Here is a 16244-nt window from a genome sequence, read left to right as displayed (position 1 = left end):
GAGGAGATTCTGTGGGCATGAAAGAGATACCAAGATGGTATCTTGTCTCCTGGGTGCCAGGGTCAGGGATGTCTCCACAGCATTTTAAAGGGGGAGAGTGAGCAGCCGGAAATCATGGTACATTCTGGTACCATCAACATAGGTAGTAAAAGGGAGGATATCCTGAAGAGAGAATATAGGGAGTTATATTGGAAAACAGGACCTTCAGAGTCGCAATCTCTGGATTGCTCCCAGAGACATGTGCCAGTGAATTAGATGATTTGACAGATGAATACACGATTGAGGAACTGGTGCAGGGGGCCGAGTTTTAGATTTCTAGATCACTGGGATCTTTTCTGAGTAAGGTACAACCTGTACAAAAAGGATGGGTTACACCTGAACCCTATAGGGACCAATATTCTTGCAGCTAGGTTTGCTAGAGCTGTTGGGGAGGGTTTTACAACTGATCTGGCGGGGGAAGAGAAGCGGTGTGATAGGGTTGAGGATGGCTCTGTTGGTATACTAGTAGATGCAGTGTGTAGCGAGAGTGTGAGGACGAACAGGCAGAATGCGCACAGTATAAGGAATAAGGTAGATGATCTTGTAGCGCAGTTAAGAGACTGGCAGGTAAAGGAGCCCTTAGTAGGTAGTGATCATAAAATGATACAATTCACCCTGAAGTTTGAGAGCTAGAAGCTAAAGTCATATATACATCAGTATTACAGTGGAGTAAAGGGAATTATAGAGGCATGAGAGAGGAGGTGGCCAAAAGTGATGAGAAGGGATGATGGTAGAACAGCAATGGCTGGAGTTTCTAGGAGCAATTCGGAAGGCACAGCATAAAGAGATATTCTGAATGGAGAATGACGTAACTACGGCTGGCAAAGGAAGTCAAAGAAAGCATAAAATCAAAAAAGAGGGCATTTAATTTAGCAAAAAGTAGTGGGAAGTCAGAGGATTGGCAGGCTTTTGAAAACCACCAGAGGGCAACCAAATAAGCTATAAGGAGAGAAAAGATGAAATATGAAGATAACCTAGCCAATATATAAAAGAGGATATGAAAAATACTTTTATATTAAGAGAAAAAGAGAGCCGAGAGCAGATATCAGACTGCTGGAGAGTTAATAATGAGGGTCAATGAAATGGGGGGTGAACTTAATAAGTATTTTGCATCAGTCTTTACTGTGGAAGGCATTTGCAGTATACCAGAAATTTGAGAGTGTCAGGGGGCAGAAATGAGTATAATTGCTATTACTGAGGAGAAGGTGCTTGGAAAACTGAAAGATCTGAAGGTAGATATGTCACCTGGACCAGATGGACTACACCCCAGGGTTCTGAAAGAGGCAGTTGAAGAGATTGTGGGTCTTTATTCTGGAATGGTTCTGGAGAACTAGAAGTGCTCTATGTCATCATGAAGACAGTAAGTACATAATAAAAGCGCAGTACTCACAGAAATAACTTAAACACATTTGCTCTGGTTTTTCTACTACTGCTGAGACACTTGGCTGCAAATTTTAATAATTAACCAGCTGTCTGGACTCTGGAAGCTGAAGTGTGGAAAGCAGTAACTTGTTCCATCTACTCAAAGAGCTGAGTAAAAGGGTTCCCACAAACAACACGACTCACAATGGGAATTAGCAATGTTGTTAAATTTAACTACTATTTCATAGAGCAGATTATCCCTTTTTAATTGTGACATTAATGTGAATGTTTTCCCACCTGGAGCTAATGGACCACTCTCCCTTCTCTATGTCTTGGAGGAAGAGCTGTCCATTAAATCAGTGGTCCCCAACCTCCGGGCCGCGGACTGATACCGGGCCGCAAAGCATGCAGGGATGCAGCGGTAGCTGGAGCGCACCCAGCACATCTTTAAGAAAAAAGCCAAAATAAACAAGCTGATTAATTAGGTGCCGCCCAGAAGCCAGTCTTCATTACAGGAATTGAGGTGGAGTGGGTCAAAAACTTTAAATTCTTCGGCATAAAGGATCGATGTTTCTCTCTCTGAAAAGTGTCAGAGCATCTGTCCTGGGACCAGCACGTAACTGTCATTACAAAGAAAGCACAGCAGCGCCTATACTTTATTAGAAATTTGTGTAGATTCAACATGTCACCTTGATCCTGACAGCCCTGTCTTTTCAGCCTGTCTGGGCTGGCGTTTAAATTGACCAAACAATGGAACAGCTAACGGCTCCAGCACCCTGGAAAGAGGAGTGAACATCGCGTAGAGCAAGTGAAATCAGCAATCGTCTCTGATCTGGGCCGACATTTACATGCCGGGCAGCACCTAATTAATTAGCTTGTTTATTTCAGTTTTTTTCTTAAAGATGTGCTGGGTGCGCTCCAGCTACCGCTGCACCCCTGCATGCTTCGCGACCCGGTATCGGTCCGCGGCTCGGAGATTGGGGACCACTGCATTGAATAGCTCCTACAATCTTGGAACTGACAGACAGAGAAGCCGTGACTGAATTGATCAACGAACCAGGCCTGAAGGATTGAATGATTTACTCAGGCTACAATGTTTCTGAGGAGTAATGCAATTTTCTCTAAGAAATCACTGATGTTCTGAGGTAAATCCATTTTTGCTGCTCTGGCAACAGCACCCAAGCTGTGGGTGTATAAATTGTGACAAGATCTCAGGTTATGTTTTTTTTTGTTTTTCCCTTGTAGTCAGTGAAAATCAGGGGTAAGAGCCATTTCTCCAGCTAGTCATTACATGCTCCATGAGTTTATCAATAGGAAGTGACAGGACGTGGACAGTTATAACACATTCTCTACACACACCCTTCAAGCAGCTAATGAGCCTCTTAGGTAAAGAATAGCTCATTTATCCAGATATGGCCCTGTCAAAACATCATAGTGCGGACAGTATCAAACTGCACAAACATGCATCACTGATCCCCATGGGGAAGGGGGTGCTTGTCATTCATATCATGGGAACAGAGAAATTTTTTTTTGGTCAGATATTGCCCAATACATACATCGAGAGGTTTGAGCGGGAAAGGAAGCTGGAATGGGATAGGAAAGCAGCTTCCCAAACTGAGAAAGAACAAGAAGACAGGAACCACACCGCAGAGGATGAACACACATTTTCAACAATGGTCTTTTCTTCAGGACTGCAGTGGCACAATGAAGGTCAATCACAATGATTACTGGACTGCGCTGTGACTAAGAGTGTGCACCCTACATGGGGAGATTAAGCAGACCTGGGTATAGAAGAGAGGTGAACTCACAACGGAAAGTACACTTTTTTTAAATGGGACTTGACACGGTAGAAGAAACGATGACACCACTGACTGGGGCACCCAGAACGAATAGTGTAGGTTTCAAAATAAGCAATTGGCCATTCAGTCTAAGGTGTGAAATTTCTTCACCTAGTAGGAATGAACCTTTGGAATTCTCTGCAAGGAGGATTTATGGAGGCCCAGAGTATTTGTAAAGCAGGGATCAAATAGATGGTTATAAATCATGTACAAGAGGAAAGTTATCCAGCTCCAATTACATACAGCCCTGATGACACTCTGGAAAACTCTGCACAAGTCAGTTCCCCCTATCCGTAGAAGGATATACTTCTAATAGAAAGATTGCAGGGAAAGTTCAACTGATTGGTCTTTGGGATGGTGGGTTTATCTATTCAGTTCGTAAGAACAGGACTTCTCACTGAACTATATAATATTCTTAAGGGATGTTGTGGAGTAGGTGCAGAGTTCACATATATTTCCCCTCATTGAGCGATTCAGAACCAGAGATGACAGTCTCGAGGTCAGAATGTGGCCCTTCAGGGTAGAGATAAGAACAAGTTACTGTGGGGTAGCACAATAGTGTAGTGGTTAGTGTAATGCTTTACAGTTCCAGTGACCCAGGTTCAAGTCCTATGTTGTCCTTAAGGAGGTTGTATGTTCCTCCAGGTGCTCCATTTTCATTCTGCATTCCCAAGACAGAAGGATTAGTAAGTTATGGGCATACTATTTTGCCCCTGGAAGCATAGCGACACATGCGGGCTGCCCCCAGCACATCCTTGGACTGTGTTGGTCATTGACGCAAATGACGACGACAAACTATATGTTCTGATGTTTCGATGTAAGTGTGACAATAAAGCCAATCTCTAGAAAAAAAAGGTTCACAGAATTGAGGAGTTTATAAAATGATGAGAGGTATAGAGTAAACAGATGATATCTCATACTAAAGACCATGCCTTTAACGTGAAAGGGGAAAGTTCAAAATAGATGGGCCAGCTTTTTTTTTTATACACAGAATGTGGTGGGTCCCTGGAATGCACTGCCAGGAATGATGGTGGTGAAGACAGAAACAGTAGGGATGTTTAAGAATTTCTTAGATAGACACATAAATATGCAGAGAATGGAAGGATATGGACCATGTTCAGGCAGAAGGAATTTGTTTTATTGGATATCAGTAGTTTAGTTAGTTCAACACAATGTCAGGGGCTGAAGAACCTGTTTCTGTGCTAGACTGCTCTATGTAAAGTTCTTTGCAGTCTTTATCAACAATGTCTCAGTCATTGAGTACACTGTAGACAGACTGCTAGATTTTTGGTTATTAAGGAAATCAAAATATGTGGGGTTAGCGCAGGGAAGTGGCACTGAGGTGAAAGATCAGCAATAATCTTATTCAAAGGAAGGACAGGCAGAACAGCCCCCTTCTGCTTTTGGTTCTCGTGATCAATGTCAGCAGTGTGAACTGGAAGTGGCTGCTTTTCGCAAGAACTTTATAAGTGAACAGCAAATTAACAAATATTCCAAATTGAAATTGGAGCTAAGACCGTGGCAAAACAAGAAAGTTTTTCAGTTATTAAAAAGCCAACGTACTCCTCTAAAGACGCTGTCACGAGTGATACTTACAGCACCTGGTCTTGGCTCTGGGGGGTTCTGGTTATATGGATACCAGTGCTGTGTTTCACGGTTCACCTCCATGTACCTTCCAGCAAAGGCCCTCGTGACATCAGCCATGGAGAAAGCACAAACGGCGGAAGAGGCTGCACCACCTTTATACCTGAGAGGAGAACCAGCAGATCAGTCCAGTGTTTAAGCATGCAATTCTTTCCCCACTTCTGACAATCTAATCCTGCTCTGGTGAACGTGTGTGTTTCCTCCGGGTGCTCTGGTTTCCTCCTATATTCCAAAGATGTACAGTGAGAGTTTGCAAGTTTTGTGGTTATGCTATGTTAGCTCTGGACTTGTGAAAACCTCGCTGATTTGGTTCTACGCAAATAACACATTTCACTGGATGTTTTGATATACATATGACAAATAAAGCTAATCTCTCTCCAATGGTATATATGTTATTGCACTGAATAGAAAGCTCTAATCAAGTCACAGCGTTAAATACAAAGTCTAAACCAGCAAAATGATAGAAACAACTACTAATTTTACAAGATGCAAGGAGTGTCATTTCTCTCCTGCCCCTTTGTATTTTTAAAGAAAGTATTGCTTAAGCTCAATAGACTCAGAATTACAATCAGAATCAGGCTTAATATCACTGGCATATTGTTGTTTTGAGGCAGCAATACATTGCAATACTGACTAACAAAAACTATAATTTACAATATAATGTACATGTACATATAAATATACGAGGGGTGATTGATAAGTTCGTGGCCTAAGGTAGACGGCGTCAATTTTAGAAAACCTAGCACATTTATTTTTCAGCATAGTCCCCTCCTACATTTACACACTTAGTCCAGCGGTCATGGAGCATGCGGCTCCCTTCTTTGTAGAAGTCAGCGTCTTGGACCTCTAGAAAGTGGTCTACAGCAGAGGTGATTGATAAGTTCGTGGCCTAGGGTAGAAGGACATGAGTTATACAGCTCTCGTTACATGCACGTGCAGTTCAACTCTTTCAGTGATTATGCAGAAAGTTAATAACTCATCTCCACCCTCAGACTAAACACCAAAGAAAACTAACCCCAAAGCCTTGGTAACCTGAGGCTTATAACTGCTAAGCCCCTCCCCCTAGACCAACCAAAAGCTAATTAACTCAATTATCCAATTAAAGATGGTATCCTCCACCATCAGCACACCTGTGCAGGTTGCTGCTGCCTCTCTGAGACAGCTCCATGCAGCAGCTCTGGTTCAGACCCAGTCACTATTACTGCTGGGGATGAGTGTTTTACCGAGTGCACCATTTGCTGTCCGCAGTTAGTGACGGGCCTTCGTCACAGCTAGGTTTTCTAAAATTGACTCCTTCTACTTTAGGTCACGAACTTATCAATCACCCCTTGTATAATTTGTGTGCAATATATATATAATTGTTTTTTGCACCCCTTACGGGTGGTGCATATGTGTATTTTTCCCCTCAATCTCTGGTCCTCTGCCAGAGGCCTGGGAACTTGAGGGCTCGGTGCAACATCCTTGCTGTTCTTCTGGACGGAGATCTCAGATGTTGTTCCCGGGATCTGTTGCAGCCACTCTACCAGTTCAGGTGTCTCAGCTCCAAGTGCTCCTAAAGCCAGATTACTCTGGCTTTAACCTTACACATCCTTTCTATCCTCTCTTTCAAGTCCTGGTATTTCTCCAGCTTCTCATATTTTCTTCCTGATGTTATTGTCATTCAGGATTGCCACACCTATTACCATTGCTTTCTTCTGTTCCTTTTGCAGTATTACCATGTCTGGCTGGTTGGCCAGTACCTACTTATCAGTCTGTATTTGGAAGTCCCACAGGATCTCAGCTCTGTCATTCTCCCTTAGCTTTTGGGTGTTTCCCATTTGGATTTGGGAATGTCCAATCCATAGTAAGTGCAGATGTTCCTGTACACAATTCCTGCAACTTGGTTGTGCCACTCAGTGTATGCTAATTTATATATATACACACACATTAAATAAGTAATGCAAAAAAGAGAGGAAAAAATACTGAGGTAGTGTTCATAGGTTTATTGTTCATTCAGAAATCTGAAGGTAGAGGGGAAGAATCTGCTTTTGAAATATTGAACGTGTATCTTCAGGCTCCTGTACCTCCTCCTTGATGGTAGCAATAAGAAGTGGGCATGTCCTGGGTGATTTGGGGCGGGGTGGGGAGTGGAGTTCTTAATGATGAATGCTGCCTTTTTGAGGCATCAGCTTTTTAAGGTGTTCTGGATGCTGGGGAGGTTAGTGCCCCAGATGGAGCTGGCAGAGTTTACAACATTCTGCAGACTTTTCCAATTCTATGCGGTGGCCCCTCCATGCTATGTGGTGATGCAACCAGTTAGAATGCTCTCCACAGTACATCTGTAGAAATTTGTGAGTATCTGTGGATACATACAAACTATCCTCTAACTCTTTATGAAATAAGAATTTCTTTGTATTTGCATCAATATGTTGGGCTCACGATAGATCCTCAGAGGTGCTGGCAGCCAGGAACTTCAAGCTGCTCACCCCTTCCACCTTTGATTTCTCGATGTGTGTTCCTTCAACTTCTCCTTCCTGAAATCCACAAGCAGTTCCTTGGTCTTACTGACACTGAGTGCAAGGTTGTTGCTGCGACACACTCAGGCAGCTGATCTGTCATGCTCCTGTACACTTCCTCATCAGCATTTGAAATTTTGCCAATAGATGTGTCGTCAGCAAATTTATGGATGGTCTTTAAATTGTGTCTAGGCTAGGCATACAATCATGGGTGCAGAGAGAGAAGAGCTGTGGGCTAAGCATGCATTCATGTGGTTTGTCAGCAAGGAGGAGATACAATTTATGATCTGCACACACTGTGGTCTCGTGATGAGGAAGTCAAGGATCCAGTGGCGGGGGTGGGGACGACGACAGAGGCCCAGTTTTGGAGCTCTTTGATTAGGACTGAGGGTATGATTGTTGGTGTGAACTGTAGGTAATAAACAGCAGCCTGACATAGGTATTACTATCGTCCAGGTCATCCAAGTCCGAGCGGACAGCCAGCGAGATTGCATTTGCTGTAGGCTGATTATGGCGATAGGCAAATTGCAGTGGGTCCAGGTCCTTGCTTATGCAGAGTTGATAATAGCCATGACCAACCTCTGAAAGCACTTCATCACAGTAGATGTGCATGCCACTGGGCAATAGTTGTTGAGGCAACTCACCTTGCTCTTCTTGGACACTGGTATGATTATCACCCTTTGAAGCAGGAGGGAACATCTGACTGCACTGGTGAGAAATTGAAGATGTCCTTGAGCACTCCCCCCAACTAGTTGGCACAGCTTTCAGAGCCCTCCAATGGCACCATCAGGACCTAACATCTTGTGAGGGTTCACACTCTTGAAAGATATTCTGTCATCGGCCCCCAAGACAGAGGTCACTGGGTCATTAGGTGCTGTATGGATTCACACAGATGTAGTTTTTTTCTCCCTTTCAAACTATTCATTAAAGCTGTTGAGTTCATCTGGGAGTGAAGCATCACAGCTATACATGATGTTAGGTCTCGCTTTGTAGGAACTAATGGCCTGTAAACACTGCCAGAGCTGAAGTGCATCCAATTCTATCTCTACCCTCAACTGGAATTGTTTTTTAGCCCTTAAAATAGCCTTCATTAGTTCATACCCAGACTTCTTGGGTAGTTCTGGATCACCAGTGTTCAATGCCACAGATCTAGCCCTCAGCATACTCTGAATCTCCTGGTTCATCCAAAGTTTTTGGTTTGTGTATGTCCAGTATGTTCTCAAAGGTACACACCAATCCACACAGTCTGAGGAACCTACCTTTTTTACGCAGGCTTCAATTATACCGGTGCCTAGGAAGAATGTGGTAACCTGCCTTAACGATTATCATTCAGAAGCACTTACACCCACTGTGATGAAGTGTTTTGAGAGTTTGGTGATGATGAAACTTATCAACTCCTGCAATTTGCCTAACAGCACAACAGGTCCACAGCAGGTGCCACTTCATTGGCTGCTCACTCAACTCTGGAAACATCGTTTGTTTAAATTATTTTTTTTAATTGGGTTCTTTCTGGTTTCTTGCTTTGTGGCTACCTGTAAGTAAACAAATCTCACGGTTGTATAATGTATACATTCACTGATAATAAAGGTGCTTTGAAATTTTGAAACATCTAAACAGCAAAGATGCATACATCAGGATGCTCTTTACCAACTACAGCTCAGCATCCAATAATATTATCCCCTCAAAACTAATTAATAAGCTTCACGGCCCGGGCCTCAATAACTCCTTGTGCAATTGGATCCTCAATTTCCTCACTTGCAGACCACAATCAGTTCAGATTGGCAAAAACATCTCCTCCACAATGTTGACCAGCAAAGGTGCACTACAAGGCTGTGTGCTTATCGCCCCCCTGTTCTTCTTGCTTTATACTTATGGCTGTGAGGCTAAGCACAGTTCCAATGCCATATTTAAGTTTGCTGAACCAAAGGTGGTGATGAATCAGTGATGTCATAACAACAACCTTTCACTCAATGTCAGCAAGGCCAGCAGTTTGGTTATTAACTTCAGGAGAAGGAAACTGAAGATCCATGAGCCAGTACTCATTGGGGGATTACAGGTGGAGAGGGTTTTCAATTTTAAATTCCTTAGTGTTACTATTTTAGAGGATCTGTTCTGGGCCCAGCACATAAGTGCAATTATGGAGAAAGCATGGCAGTGCCTCTACTTCCTCAGAAGTTTGCAAAGATTCAACATGACAAACTTCTGTAGATGTGTAGTGGACAGTATATTGAATCTTTGCATCACAGACTGGTATAGAAACACAAACGTGCTCGAATAGAAAATCCTATAAAAATTAGTGGGTACATCCCAGTCCGTCACGGGTAAAGACCTCTCCACCATTCAGCACAACGACATGGAGCATTGTTGCAAGAAAGCAGCATCCATCATCAGCCACCCACACCACCCAGGTCATGCTGTCTTCTTGCTGCTACCATCAGGAATAAGATACAAGAGCCTCAGGACTCACACCACCAGGTTCAGGAACAATTATTACCCCTCAGCCATCAGGCTCTTGAACCAGATAAGATAATTTCTTTCAACTTCACTTGCCCCATCACTGAACTGTTACCGTAACCTATATACTTTCAAGGACTCTTCATCTCATGTTCTTTATATTTTGTTGCTTATTTATTATCATTCCTATTTTTTGTTTACATTTGCACAGTTTGTTGACTTCTTTCCAATTTGTTGTTTGTCCGTCCTTTTGGGTGCAGTTTTTCATTGATTCTATCATGTTTCTTGGATTTAATGAGTATGAGTACAAGAAAATGAATCTCAGGGTTGTTAATGGTTACATATACAGTATGGACTTTGATAATAACTTTACTTTGAATTTTGAACTTTGATAAAATCAATGAGAATTGTGGCATATTCATTCTGACTTGAAGGTGAATTCCTGAATATTGTCCAGTTCACCAACTCAAAGTAGTCTTGTAAGCTTTTCGCCACCTCCCTTAACCATACCTTCTTGGTCCTCACCACTGGTGCTGCAGTCTTTACTCTCTGCCTATACACTGGATGTAGAAATGCAGCCAGGCTGTTGGACTTCCTGAAGTGCGGGCGTGGGATGGTACAAGTAAGCGTTCTTGGTAGTATAACAGTGGTCAAGCGTGTCGGCTCCTCTGGTTCCACAGATGATATGTTATTGGTAGTTGTTCAGCGACTTCAAGCTAATTGAAATCTCCCACAATTATAGAGAAGGCATCAGAGTGTGCAGTTTCATCCCTGCTGATTATGTTGCTCAGCTCCTCCAGTACCTGCCTGACGTTGGCCTGTGGTGGAATGTACACTTCTACCAGGATGATGGCAGAAAACATGGATGACATTTGACCGCTAATACTCTAGGTCAGGTGAGCAGAACTGCCACAACTGTGCATCACAATGGGTTAATCATAAAGCGTAATTCCTCCTCCTCTGCCTTTAAAAGACAGAGCTGTCCTGTCTTTGTGGAGAATGCTGAAGCAATGGGGCTGCAGCACTGCGTCCAAAATTACAGGTGTGAGACATATTTCCATGAAGTAAAGTACACAGCAGTCCCTGATGTCCCTCTAGTACAGCAATCTTCTTCTCAGGTCTTCAGTTTTATTTTCCAGAGATTGTACGTGCAATAGATTTTGTAAACCTATTAAAACAACACTGTTTACTGAAGCAGCCATGGCTGTGACTGCAGATTTTAGCCGTAGTAGTTGTAATGGGATTATTTGATGATTCCCACTAGAGCTGCACATAATGAGTCACCACATAATGGCGCCATTTTACTGGATTAACTAGGCTGGAAAATAGCTTTAAAGGTTAAATTATTTATTCATTTTAATTATGTATGCATTTTAAAAATATGTACTTTTAAATAATAAAAGTATTATATTTACAGTCAGAAGAGCTATAAGATAATGGAAGTGGTATCCTGGTCTTGGACTGCACTCCATTGGAGGTCACTACATTGCACGGTTGCTCTGCACACAGCATGCCAGAAGCCTGGGCAATCCGAGAGGGAAAATCACAAACCATGTGAAACTTGCAGTTCACTCTCCATGTAGTGCACAATTAGGTGGCATTATGTGATTACATGATCCAAATTCTTGGTACAAGTATCCTGTACCTAATAAAGTGGCCACAGGGTGTATGCTGGCCATTCTCCTCTGACTTCTCTCATTAACAAGGTGCTTTCACCCACAGAACTTCTGCTCAATGGATTTTATTTTGTTTTCTACATCATTCTCTACAAATCATAGAGATTATTGTGCATGAAAATCCCAGGAGATCAGCAGATTCTTCAATAATCAAACCATTCCATGATCAAAGTCACTTAGATCACATTTTTCCCCATTCTGACATTTGGTCTGAACAACAACTGAACCTCTTTCTTTTCTTCTGTCTTTTAAGTTCAGCCCAACTTAAAGGTACATTACCTTTCTTAATATCATTTTCCAAACATAAAACTGAATCCAGTATCATTAAATGCTCCAAGAACTTATCACACTTTAAAGTAGTACTGAACCAAGAGGATGTCCTGGAATTAATTCCTTGACAGCCTGAGAACAGCAGCAACAACTGAAGTGTGGTCTCCTCCCCTCCAAGTTACCAGCCAAGTCATTTGCTGCAATTCATAATCAAGATGCTGTCGACAAAAAAGCGTTGCAGAGGGTGGTTAGGGGAGCAGAGAAGGTTATTGGGGTCTCCCTACCTTCTGTCCAAGACCTCTTTCAGAGTCGATGCCTCCAGAAGACACGGTACATCATTAAAGACCCCTCACACCCTCTCCATGAACTGTTTGTTCTTCTGCCATTAGGAAAACGTTGCAGGAGCATCAAAACTAAAACCACAAGGCTACTAAACAGCTTCCTCCCACAGGCAGTCAGACTGCTAAATAGCTGCTCTACCTGACTCTGCTTTGGACACTTTTAACTTGCACTGGACACTTATAACTTGATTTTAACTGACATGTGGCTGTTGTATTTTACTATTTATTGTTATGTTTATTATTTAGTGTTGCGTTTGTTATGTTATGATTGCACTGCTCCTGAGAAACGCTGTCTCATTCTGCCCGGTAGAGCTGATGTACGGTTAGGATGACAATAACGTTTTTTGAATCTTGAAAGATAATCCAAAATGAAGAATTAAACAATGGGGATATGGCACAAAATATCCTGATGTGCTGGAAACCACCTGTAGCCAAAAACATGTGTCATTCACTCGTTATCTGCCGCTCACTTTAAACAACGTGTCGCTCCCTCCTTGGTGTCCATTTCAGACTAGCCAATAGGGTCTTTCAGTTACATCATCTCTCCCTTCCTCTTCAGCCAAAAGTAACTCAAAAAGGTTGACTCTACTTCATAGCTTGTCCCACCCTCCCAACTCAACTGAACCTCTTGACCACGTCTGCATCCTTTTATGCATTGAATTGCTGCCACATGACTGATTGATTAAATTTTGCATTGACAAGCGGGTGTACCTAATAAAGTGGCCACTGAGTACATGTGACAATAGTTAACCAATTTACCAATTTTACCTTGATACAGTATCAAGGAAGAGGTATTGGGGCCCTTTAACAACATTAAAGTGGATAAAAACCCCATGGTCTGATGGGATCCATCTTAGGTTATTGAGACAGCCAAGAGAGGAAGTAAATGGGGGTTTAAAGGAGATTGTTGCATCATCTTTAGTCACAGGTGAAGTCCCAGAAGACAGAACAGAAAATGTTATAAACACAAGAGATTCTGCAGATTTTGGAAATCTTGAGCAACTCAAATGCTGGAGAAACTCAGCAAGTCAGGCAGCATCTATGGACGGAATTAACCGCTGATGTTTCAGGGCACTGAGTGTATATACCAATGAGGTACTCCTGGTGTTATCTCTCTAACTGCTATGTGTGAGAATTAGGGAAGTTGTAGAGATAATACATATTCACTGAAGTTCAAATCTAAAGTCAAGACCTTAAGATTGTAATAATCAAAGGAATGCTTTGAAAATCAGAATTTTATCAAAAAACAACATAAATTCAGGAGGTCCTGATCTGATCGGAGAGCTGAGCGCAAACAATTTGAATTTTCGTACAATTTCACATACCACTGGGAAGTAAATGCTCCGTAGAAGGTTGCGTTTTTCCAATTTCCTTTTCCTGGAGACAGAACAAACATATCCTGGATAACATTAAATGGGAATCCGTCATCTGGGAGTGAGCAGAACAGCTGGGCTTTGAGGAATGTTGTCCACCTTTTCTGGAGTACGCGCTCACCTCCTATATCCCCCTGTGGAAAGATTTTATTGATGGTGCTTATACAACAGAGATTTCAACAGAATATAACACTGCTGACCATCACAACACAGCTGAGCAAAGATTTAGAAATACAATATTCTCAGATACTTTGCAACACCATCTTAAAAATAGAACACCCTTCAACAGCTGGGACCTCACTTGCAATCTAACCAGGCAACGGGCTTGCCCTCTAGACTGATTGACTCCAGTAACACAAACCAAGATCAGTTACACAAATAATTGGCAAAGAGATAAGAGTTTGTACAATAGTGCAGCTAGTTGAACTGCTGCCTGACAGCACCAATAATGACCCAGGTTCAGTCCTGGCCTTGAGTCTTATCTGTGTGGAGTTTGCACATGCTCCCTGTGACCAGATGGATTTCCTCCGTGTATTCCTCCAGATTTTCCCCACATTCCAAAGATGTGTGGTTTGGTTGGTTAACTTGCCCCTGGTGCTCTGGTGAGTGGTAGGATCATGGGGAGATGAAGAATTAACATATGGTAGCATTCCATCACTCATACAAACAATAAGAGAAAGACAACTCAGATTCCTAGGTCCCATCATGCAGAAAGATGAATTAGAAAAACTCATACTCTCTGGAAAGATTGAGGGGAGTAAACCTAGAGGAAGACCTCGGCTTATGTACATCAAAAGCATAGCCAGGTGGCTACACATCGAGAAAATGGAAGTCATCCAAAAAACGAAGGATAGATCTATATGGAAAACCATGGTCACCAAAGTCCGCATCGGATATGGTACCTAGACAGACAGCATTAGTGTAATGGGTCGTTAATTGTCAGCATGGACTCAATGGCTGAGTGGCCTACTTCTATGTTTTTCTTCTTCCTGTGACTAAAAGTTGAACAGTAAACATGTATGATGACAAACATGGAGTCAAAAAAGAAGTAAAGCTCAGAAACAGGCCCTTTGGACCATCCAGTCCATGCTGAACCACTTAAACTGCCTTCTCCCATCGACCTGCACTGGGACCATAGCCCTCTATATCCCTACCATCCATGTACCGATCCAAACTTCCTTTAAATGTTGAAATTGAGCTCGCATGCACTACTTGCGTAAATGAGCTGAAACACAAATTTTATTTGCATCAAAACTCGTTACTTTGGAATACTGGAACTGAAGTAGATGAATTTGCTGCCACAGCTGATTGGTGACCTAACTTTAACAGAGGCGTTTCCTCTGTTTACCATATTAATCTTGGCTAACAAAAGACGTCCAATTTAAAATTAAGAATGGGCCCAGCAACAATGAACCTCTGTGAAGGTACCAAACAACTGCCCAGCTGTGCATGTAGAAAAATTGCCTGAATTAAAACAGAATGTTCTAGAAAACACTTCAGCAGGTCAGGCAGCATCAGCCAAGACTTTCACTTGGCTCACGGTTCGGAAACACGTCAAGAAACAAAATACTGCAGACAGCAACAATGGAGACAGAAAAACAGTGAAACGTTTCAGGTCGAGCAATCTTCCTGAAGCACAATTTCCAACCATTACTCTGCCTTCTTCCATTTTGTACTTTGCAAAATAATGATTCTCCGTAACCAGACCATCACCTCCTCCATCCCCAAACCAGATTATCATTTATTTTCATTAAGAACAGGATGATGCTGTAAATGTTAATGCAGCTCAGGGAAAAAAAAATCAATGGTGGCAATTTAAGCAATGGCAATTTGTCACTGACGAGCTCCTGTGATTATTACATCAATGTATAATGGCGCCTCATGCTAAGCATGAATTTTTTTTAGTTAGCTATTATTTTGATCAATAATGCCAATGAAAATGACAAAGCTTTCTGAGGTAGCGAACAGCAACTAATGAGAGTGACAGAGTCCGGCTGATTGATCCACCAGATAAATTACTTCTCTCTGATTCTTACTGCCTACCAGGTGAGATATGCTGTAGAACAGCATAATTAAATAAGACAGTGCAACTCAGTCACTTAGATAACACGTTTACTGTGAATATTACAAGGTCATGGCAACTGGAAAAGTAAAACAGGGACCAAAGCTTTTTGATCTAATCTTCAACTTCAACTACAGAATAATGGAGAAGACTAATGATAACATCAAGCCCTTCTTCGAAATGCGCAAATTATCCTCCGAGTTTGGGAATGGAAGACTGAGCCATAGATTGGATTAGAATGACTGAGCAGAAGAAGGCTATGGTCTGGTGACCAGTGGTGAAAACGGCCAGGCCAATAAACATTCCCAAAGGTTGGGAGATAACTAGTGGGGAAGGGACGTTAGCAGAATCAATAGACAATAGACAATAGGTGCAGGAGTAGGCCATTCGGCCCTTTGAGCCAGCACCGCCATTCACTGTGATCATGGCTGACCATCCACTATCAGTATCCAGTTCCTGCCTTATCCCCATAACCTTCGATTCCACTATCTTAAAGAGCTCTATCCATCTCTTTCTTGAAAGCATCCAGAGACTTGGCCTCCACAGCCTTCTGGGGCAGAGCATTCCATATATCCACCACTCTCTGGGTGAAAAAGTTTTTCCTCAACTCCGTTCTAAATGGCCTACCCCTAATCCTTAAACTGTGGCCTCTGGTTCTGGACTCACCCATCAGCGGGAACATGTTTCCTG

General features: G+C 42.4%; 1 protein-coding gene across 14 annotated transcripts in view; it reads right to left on the bottom strand.

Moving 5' to 3' along the window:
* Positions 1-16244, bottom strand: part of sema4ba (sema domain, immunoglobulin domain (Ig), transmembrane domain (TM) and short cytoplasmic domain, (semaphorin) 4Ba) — a 462752-nt gene that overhangs the window by 25577 nt on the left and 420931 nt on the right. For all 14 annotated transcript variants that reach the window (XM_063065887.1, XM_063065890.1, XM_063065888.1 and 11 more), the window contains 2 exons: positions 13445-13626; positions 4836-4986 (listed from right to left, as the gene is read on the bottom strand). In XM_063065887.1, the coding sequence (XP_062921957.1) occupies positions 4836-4986; positions 13445-13626 (333 nt within the window). The remainder of the gene's footprint in view (positions 1-4835; positions 4987-13444; positions 13627-16244) is intronic.

Source organism: Mobula hypostoma, chromosome 13, assembly GCF_963921235.1.
Source record: "Mobula hypostoma chromosome 13, sMobHyp1.1, whole genome shotgun sequence".
Classification (NCBI taxonomy): Eukaryota; Metazoa; Chordata; class Chondrichthyes; order Myliobatiformes; family Myliobatidae; genus Mobula; species Mobula hypostoma.
This window is presented reverse-complemented; position numbering and strand designations above follow the sequence as displayed.